The sequence below is a fragment of the Octopus bimaculoides genome, chromosome 14 (assembly GCF_001194135.2).
Source record: "Octopus bimaculoides isolate UCB-OBI-ISO-001 chromosome 14, ASM119413v2, whole genome shotgun sequence".
In the NCBI taxonomy this organism is placed as follows: Eukaryota; Metazoa; Mollusca; class Cephalopoda; order Octopoda; family Octopodidae; genus Octopus; species Octopus bimaculoides.
The window spans coordinates 3,462,736-3,471,080 of record NC_068994.1 but is presented as its reverse complement, the minus strand read 5'-3'; the positions used below and the strand labels follow the sequence as shown (position 1 = coordinate 3,471,080).

Here is an 8,345-nt window from a genome sequence, read left to right as displayed (position 1 = left end):
TGGTTGGTGTTGGTGGTGGTGGATCTTGAAAGAGGAGAGGAAGGAGATGGAAAATAAGGAGGTTGAGAAGGAGAGTGGTGGGAGATCAGAAGGACAAAGGAAATAAATATTGACCAGAAAATCTGAGAAGAAAGGGGGAGATGGATGTGGAGGGACTGAGGGAAAGATGGAGGAGGAGGTCAAATAGGTTGAGTGGCAGATGGTAGATGGAGATAGAAAGGAATAAAGAGGGGGGCAAGGGGTGGTGGGTGGAGAGAGAGAGAGATGTATGTTGATTAATCTTGCTTCTTGAGGAGTGCTGTGGCTTAGTGCTTGGGTTAAATCCTGTTTCAACAGATTTATGATGGAAAAACAATCCAATCCTGTCATGCCCATCCCGCCTTTTCTCTAGGACTTCATTATCTAATGTCTCCTTCAACTATTTAAGACACTCAGTTGATGTTTTTGAGGGATATATGGTTACTTTTTCTAGCAGGATGAACAACTGTCTAGAGGTTCACTTGTTAGCTTAATTAGGGAGCTTCTGTATGGCCAATTCATCTGCTAGAAATAGCAGCCAAATTTCCCTCATTATTCTTGGTAGTTGTGTTATTGTCATTATTGTTGTCTAATCACAGGTCAGTCCTAATTTAGTAGAAGTATGATCAAAGGCATTCCTGCCATGACCATCCCATCCTTTATTCTCATTCACTTACGACTGCATTGTCCAATGTGTCCTTTCTTATTTGAGACAGTGGTAGTGAGTTTTGGAGGAGAATTGGTTGCTAGTTCTAACAAATCAAATGACCTCATCGAGGCTTCCTCATTGGCTTGTGATGGTGGTGGTGGTGGTGGCAGAGGGTGGTGTTGTTGTAACAGTTCCAAGTACAAACATATTTGCCTGTTTTCATGTTAGTTGAGAGGAACTTTGCCAAGATGACCTACAAATCTTTCTCATTGCTCCTCCACCATTACTGATCTGTTACATAACAGTTAATTGCTTGACAGCAGTTTGATGTCATCAACATTCCCCCTTCACCCCACCCTAAAGGTCATATATCCTTGACCTTTCTCCCCCCCCCCCATTCATGATGTCAGTGTTTGAATTCCCCTGTTTTGTTTTTCCCCAAATAAAACCCTCTCCCTTTTACCCCAGTCAGGAAATTATATTTTGTTTTGGTTTAGGTTTTGTTATTTTTAACCCAATAATAATGGATTTGGTAACAGATTGGCAGCAAAGTTTGGAAAAGTGGTCAAGCGGAAGCATCAGAGTTAAATATTGAAGTTGAATTTTTGGAGGACACTGATTGATCTCTTAAGTTATTGATCTTTGAAATCATATTGGATTTTAAAAAGGATCAGGGTTGGGTTTTTGAAGATGGATTTGTAAAACTGGAAACCACACCATCTGGTCGCAGTAATAAGGATTTCTCATCTTGGCTAGAAAGGGCACAGCTACAGGGATCATCATCACCATCATCATGGTCATGTGCTTATATTCTTGCCAGGTCCTCTCTAACTACATTCTTCCATGACAATAAAGTGGAAGTCACTGGTTCTCAACCGGGGTCCACTTGGAATAGCCTACTACTTATAGTAATAAGTTCAGTCTATCATCAACAAGCAACTTCCATTATCTTTCTAGACATCACCCCTATCTCTCTGTCGACCACTTCAAGCACATCCTCAACATCAGCACCTCCATTTGACCTTTCCTGGAAATTGAGGGTACATCCTGACTCCTTTTCACCACCATCCTTTTGCTTTTCCAACTGGGCTAACCATGAATGAATCTTCTCTGCTTGGTTTGCTCTAAAAATACGACACGAAGACCAAAGTGCAAACCTTTTGTGACGTTGTAGGGATGTGTGGGTGTCACTGTGATTCTATGTATATAGCTTGCAGAGATGTCACTGCTATCTCCAGCATTCAGGTGTCTACCATTGGCAAGGCTAAAATCATGTGATCTGGTAGTCTTGGCATTGGTGATGGCAGGTGATTTCTCTCCCTGCTAGTGATGCAAAAAAGAGTGCTCATATGCACTGAAAACCAATATGAGAGATTCTCTCGTGGTAACTGTTGCAGTATGCCGTGTTCTAACACAACATCCACTTTGAAGAGGAGATAAATAAATGTTACCTTTTGGTATTAATATTACTTGTGTTGTTGTTGTTAATTATTTTTTGAGTCTAATAATGTTTATCTATTTTTTTCTTTTACTTTGTTGACAGGTATATATGTGTGGGACGTGGAAGGTAACAAATACTTTGACTTTCTGAGTGCATACAGTGCTGTGAACCAGGGCCATTGTCACCCCAAAATCATCAATGCCCTCAAACAGCAGGCAGATATTTTGACTCTCACGTCTCGTGCCTTCCACAATAACGTCCTTGGAAATTATGAAGAATACATGACAAAACTGTTTAACTACGACAAGGTGCTACCTATGAACACAGGTAAGTCATCCATCCACTATTTTAGTTACTCTACAGGTGGAGTAGCCAGGTGTGATTGTCTGACAAAGATTCCCAGCCATGTTGTTTAAGGTTCAACCCCACTGCATGGCACCTTGAGCAAGTGTCTTCTATTGTAGCCTTGGGCTAACCAACGCTTTGTGAGTGAATTTGGTAGATGAACACTGAAAGAAGCCTTTCTGTGTTTGTGTATACATGTACACGTATGTGTCTGTATATTTGCATTTGTCATTATCATCATCATCATCATTTAACATCTGTTTTTATGCTGGCATGGGATGGACAGCTTGCACAGGAGCTGGGAAACTGAAGGGCTGCACCAGGCTCCAATTGTCTGTTTTGGCTTGGTTTCTATGCCTGGATGCCCTTCCTAACACCAAGCGCTTCATAGAGTGGACTGGGTGCTTTTTATATGGCACCAACATGACTGTATATACATATACATACATTTACAGTCATCTCAGAAACCTCCATTATCTTTCTAGAAACCACCCCTATCTCTCTATCGACCACCTCATGCACATCCTCAACATCAGCATCTCCAATATAACATTCCTTCTGACCTACTGGCTATAAATCCTTTCCTGGATTCTCCCTTTGTTCCCAGCTCCTTTACAATATGTTTCCATGCCTCACCAACACCTCATCCCTTACAGGACCCAAGTACCACATCTTCTCTATTTCTGACCCTTTCACCTGCATCTCCACTCATATCTTCTCTTACCTTGTATATATAAGTCAAACCATTGGCTACACCAATCACTGTTTAACTGACCAATTCATGTAACATCTTCACACTACTATCACCTGACTTGGATACCAAACTTTGGTCTCTTGCCATTTCTTCTCCCTGGATCACTCAATTCAACATCTTACCACGTCTGGCTCGGCCTTACGCACTGGATCCATGTTGTGGATCTTATTGACAGAAGAATTTGATGTTAAGGGTTGTTGTAGACCCTGTTCACAGTAGAATGTAAACGAACCTGTTTGTGATGGACTTGATTGAGCTACACGTGATAATTTCTTTGAAAATTAATAAACAACACCTGCCTTCATATATTTTTCTTACTTCATGTTTTTTACAGGTGTTGAAGGTGGTGAAACTGCTTGTAAGTTGGCTCGGAAATGGGGCTACAAAGTGAAAAAGATACCTGATAACAAGGCAAAAATTGTATTTGCTGAAGGCAACTTTTGGGGCCGTACTCTTGCTGCTATCTCTTCTTCAACTGACCCCAGCAGTTATGATGGGTTTGGACCATACATGCCTGGTTTCTCCATTGCCCCATATAATGATTTAGCTGCCCTCGAGGTAAAACTTTAATCTATTTGTTCAAGCCCCTAAATTTTTTTATTTGCCCTTCCCATTAATCTGTTTTTCTAATCAATCCAATTCATTTTATAGACATGTCCCTTAAGTTGTTTACTTATCAATAATTTCTTTACTCATTAGTCATCTTAATTTGTTAACTAGCTATCCCTTAATCAGTTTACTCATTAGTACCCCTTATTTTGCTAGTTCCCTTAATCTCTTTACTTACAAGATCCTTAATTTATCCTCCTTATGATCCCTATTCTCCACTCTATACAACAGCTCTATATAGAAACATCTCTTTATCTTGGGCCCCTTTTTCCTATTATTATTTCCAGGAGCATATCAAAGACCCAAATACTTGTGCCTTTATGATGGAACCTATTCAGGGTGAAGCTGGGGTGGTTGTACCCCATGAAGGTTACCTGCAGGGAGTCCGAAAGCTCTGTGATAAATACAATGTGTTGTGGATTGCTGATGAAGTACAGACAGGAATAGCTAGAACTGGAAGGTACGTATCCTTATATAATAAACCACACACACACATGCGTGTGTGTAGAATGATTTAATTAAACAAATAAAACTGCTTGGGCTAGATATACAAAATATACATACATATCATCATCATCATCATGTAGCTTCCCTTTTCCGTGCTGGCATGGGTTGGATGGTGTGATTGAAACTGGTAAGATGGAAGGCTGCACCAGGTTCCAGTCTGATTCGGCATGGGTTCTGTGGCTTAACTTTTCTTTGGATTTATGTATCTACTGTCTCTCTCTTACTTCCTTTCTTTCACTTTCATGGTGTTCCTCTTCTCTCCCGCTTTTGATTCAGCAATGTATCTATGTATCTACTTCTCTTGCGATGTGATAAACATTTAAAAACACAAAGCAAACGCTGTCATCACTCACTGTCTCTTTCTCTCTCACTCTCATTTTCTCTTTCTCTTTCACTCTCATTTTCTCTTTCTCTCTCTCTTACTTCCTCTCTGTCCTCTTCTCTCACTTTGTCACTTCATTGAAGTAAGTGTGATGCACACAACAAGTATGAACAAAAACAAAAAGTCAGCGTATTAATATTATTGATAATATTTATTGTCATTATTTTAGGATGTTGGCTGTTGATCACGAGAATGTTCGACCTGACATTGTCATCTTGGGCAAGGCTTTGTCTGGTGGGGTTTTGCCGGTAAGTCGATATCCTTCATGTATTCATTTATACTAAATATATGTAACACACACACACTCAGAGAATCTCTATGCCACAGAACCTCCCAAAAGTAGACACCAGCATCTAAGCATTGCCTAAGCCTAATTAGGTTACCTATGAAGAAAACCAAATAATAAGCGATCTCCACTTGGGTTCTCATTCCTAAGGTATTTTTTGATATTATTATTATTATTCAGGTCACTACCTGGAATTGAACTCTGAATCTTGGGGTTAGTAGCCCACGCTCTTAACCACTACGCCACATGCCCATGGGCATATTAGCCAAAACATGTTAACAACAAACAAGATGAGGACAAATATATATAATTCCTCATCTCTTAAATATAGAACTCTGCAACAATACTGTTGTTTTTTAGGTAGTCTTCTCATGGAAACAGTGTTTGCTTACAGCAACGCACTTGTTTCACTACATTCTCACACTGAACCCCCCCCCCCCGGCAACAATGTTCGTTTGCTGCTAACACTGTTATTCTATTTTCTTCTATTTCACAGGTGTCTGCTATTCTAGCTGATGATGAGGTGATGTTGACCATCCAACCAGGTGAACATGGCTCTACGTTTGGTGGGAATCCTCTTGCCTGTCAAGTTGCTATAGCAGCAATGGATGTGATCAAAGATGAAATGTTGGTAGAGAACTCTGAGAAGATGGGACACATCTTACGTGCGGAACTGTCCAAACTTCCGTCCTCCCTTGTTAAGACTGTACGAGGCAAAGGTCTACTCAATGCCATTGTCATCGATGCTAGTAAGTATACATACATACATATATATATGCACACACATCTATATATGAGTTCTGATCAAAAATATCGGGACTGTTGTTACAGTAACGGAGCTAAAGTACACAAAGAGAAGCTGCTTGGCACAGCTTGACTTGGAACTCTAACGTTCTTGCTTTCTTTCTTTGTTCATAACAGTGGTTGAAAGTAAAGTGTGTCAAATGTGGTTGTCTCAAAAAGAAGATCAGGTTTTCAGCTGCTCATGAACTTCTTGATTGTGTTGAGGAAGAGGAAACCTGTTTGCAAGCAGTTATAACAGGTGACGAATCCTGGGTCTATGGCTATGATCGTGAAACCAAAGCTCGGTCTTTGCAGTGAGAGACCCCAACAAGATTTCAAGACATTGAGGAGATCCAAGAGAATACGACAAGGCAGCTGCTTGCTATCCCCCCAAAAGGAGTTCCAGGAATGCTTCCATCGATGAAAACAATGCTGGATCAAGTGTGACTTCAGAAGGAGATTGCTTTGAAGGAGATTAAATGCTGAATCGATACGAGTTGTAGTTTTCTTTTTTTATAGCAGCAGTCCTGATAGTTTTTGGTCAGACCTCATATATATATATATATATCTACAATATGTATGTAGCTGTTCAGTAGATGTTATGTTGTATTACTGGGAGTAGGCAGGAGAGGGTATTGACACAGCCTGGCCAAATTGGTTCATAAGTTTGCTTTGCAATCAAGAGAACTCGATTTGACCCCACTGAGTGACACTTGGGGCTAGTGTGTTTTACTGTTGCCTCAAGTTGACCCAAGCTATGATAGACGGGCTTCCATTACTAGACTGGAGCATCTTCTATTGCTTGTTGAATCAATCTGAATCTAAACAACAAAACTGTTTCGTACTGGACACTCCTACCATTCCCCTATTCTCACTGCTCCTCAACAGTTTTTCGCCTAAAGGTAGATAACTCCTTCCTGATCCTCTAATTAAACCAGTAAAAGAAAATATTCAGTAAAATGTCTCCCTTGCTACCAGTGACACTGAGGTAGCCTGCATGGTCATTTGATGTTAGATACAGTAGCTAAATCTCCCTCAAAATACATCCTACTTTCTTAAAATATAGATAATTTGGACATTGTACTCCTATATATGATATCCCCCAAAAGATAGGATTATTAAGGCTGGAACACTTTTGACCATAGGTCTGCTTGATCAGTGTTTTTACTGAAGGCTAAACATGCACACAACAGGAGCATAACTCCGCATATTTTGCAGTAATTAGGTGTAGATTATCTCCACTTGGATCAAATTAGTGGGAGATGGCGACTTGGAAATCATTCCATCATAAATTGGACAATTAATTTAATGCTGCCCACTGACATGAAAAAAGCGAGGGAAATATAAGTTATGTCTTTAAGATTCATTATTTTTCACACACAATCCGTTCCTGGTACGAAAGAAGGTTCTCCTCACTCGGTTTAAAGGTGTTTTGAATTAATTATGCATTAGGTTATAACTTCAAGATTTTAATGATATGATTGATTTGTTTAGAATGACATTGTAGAGTATGTGTAAGAGGTCAGATTTGGCTAGGTTGAACATAAAATAGTATACTTTGGCCTGATATGGCTAGTCAACCACTGTCAACCCAATCCTTCAAACTACTCAGTCCCCCACTATCACCATTATGACAATTATGTTTCATGTTTCCAACTCTGTTCTCTTCTAGAATACGATGCCTGGGACGTCTGCCTGAAGCTCAGAGAATACGGCCTCCTTGCCAAACCTACTCATGGTGATATCATCAGATTTTCCCCTCCGTTGGTGATCACAGAATCCGAGCTACACAAGTGTACAGATATTATCGCTCACACACTTAATGAGATTGTTGGTCATTAGAACAGTCCGGAATGTACAGCCAGAACTGACCAACACCAAGTCTTAACCATTCCTAGTAACCTTGAATTCTGTTAGATTCTTAATTCTGTCCATCTTCCAAGCCAGAACCTATTTCTTTCTTTGACAATTGCTGGCTTCTCTTTTGCAGGTCCCTATTTTGAATATTATATTCTAATTAAATAAAAGAATAACAATTTGAGAGGAGGGGGGATCTTTTTGGAATTTAGAGAGCACCAAATACAAATTCTCTCTCTTTATACACCCACACACAGTTAATTTTTGTTAGAATTTGGTTCTACTATCATGGTTATAAATTTTCTATCTGTTAAAGATTTGTTGTAAACGATTTTTGTTTTTTAAATGAATAAACAAAATATTTCCCTTTTTTGTGGTCACTACTTATTTTTTGCCACCCCAATCTTGTCACTCTTACCTCAGTCTCACCCCCCCCCACTTTCATTTCCTTCATCCTCTTCAATAAACAACTGAGAGTCAATTAAACATCAGTTATACCCATGATTGACTACATTTAAGTCAAACAAAGACATGGTCTCCATCATATGTAACCTCAATTGCCAATAAATCAATCTCAGATACTCTTCGCATTGGAGCAGACAAGGCCACAGATTTTAAGGAAAAGAGTAAAAGCACTTTATTTTATCCACTCTTGGGAGGCTGACGTCAGAAGGATTTCAATTCCAAAAGTTCACATTCTAGAGGAGCAGTTAC

At 39.7% G+C, this 8,345-nt stretch overlaps 1 protein-coding gene across 2 annotated transcripts in view; it reads left to right on the top strand.

Moving 5' to 3' along the window:
* The window catches only part of LOC106870099 (ornithine aminotransferase, mitochondrial), a 25,922-nt gene extending 17,922 nt beyond the window's left edge, over positions 1-8,000 (top strand). For both annotated transcript variants that reach the window (XM_014916084.2, XM_014916083.1), the window contains exons 3-8: positions 2,211-2,435; positions 3,542-3,765; positions 4,104-4,276; positions 4,875-4,953; positions 5,488-5,740; positions 7,447-8,000. In XM_014916084.2, coding sequence (XP_014771570.1) covers positions 2,211-2,435; positions 3,542-3,765; positions 4,104-4,276; positions 4,875-4,953; positions 5,488-5,740; positions 7,447-7,616 — 1,124 coding nt within the window. In that variant the 3' untranslated portion in view covers positions 7,617-8,000. The remainder of the gene's footprint in view (positions 1-2,210; positions 2,436-3,541; positions 3,766-4,103; positions 4,277-4,874; positions 4,954-5,487; positions 5,741-7,446) is intronic.
* Positions 8,001-8,345: the final 345 nt, after the last annotated feature.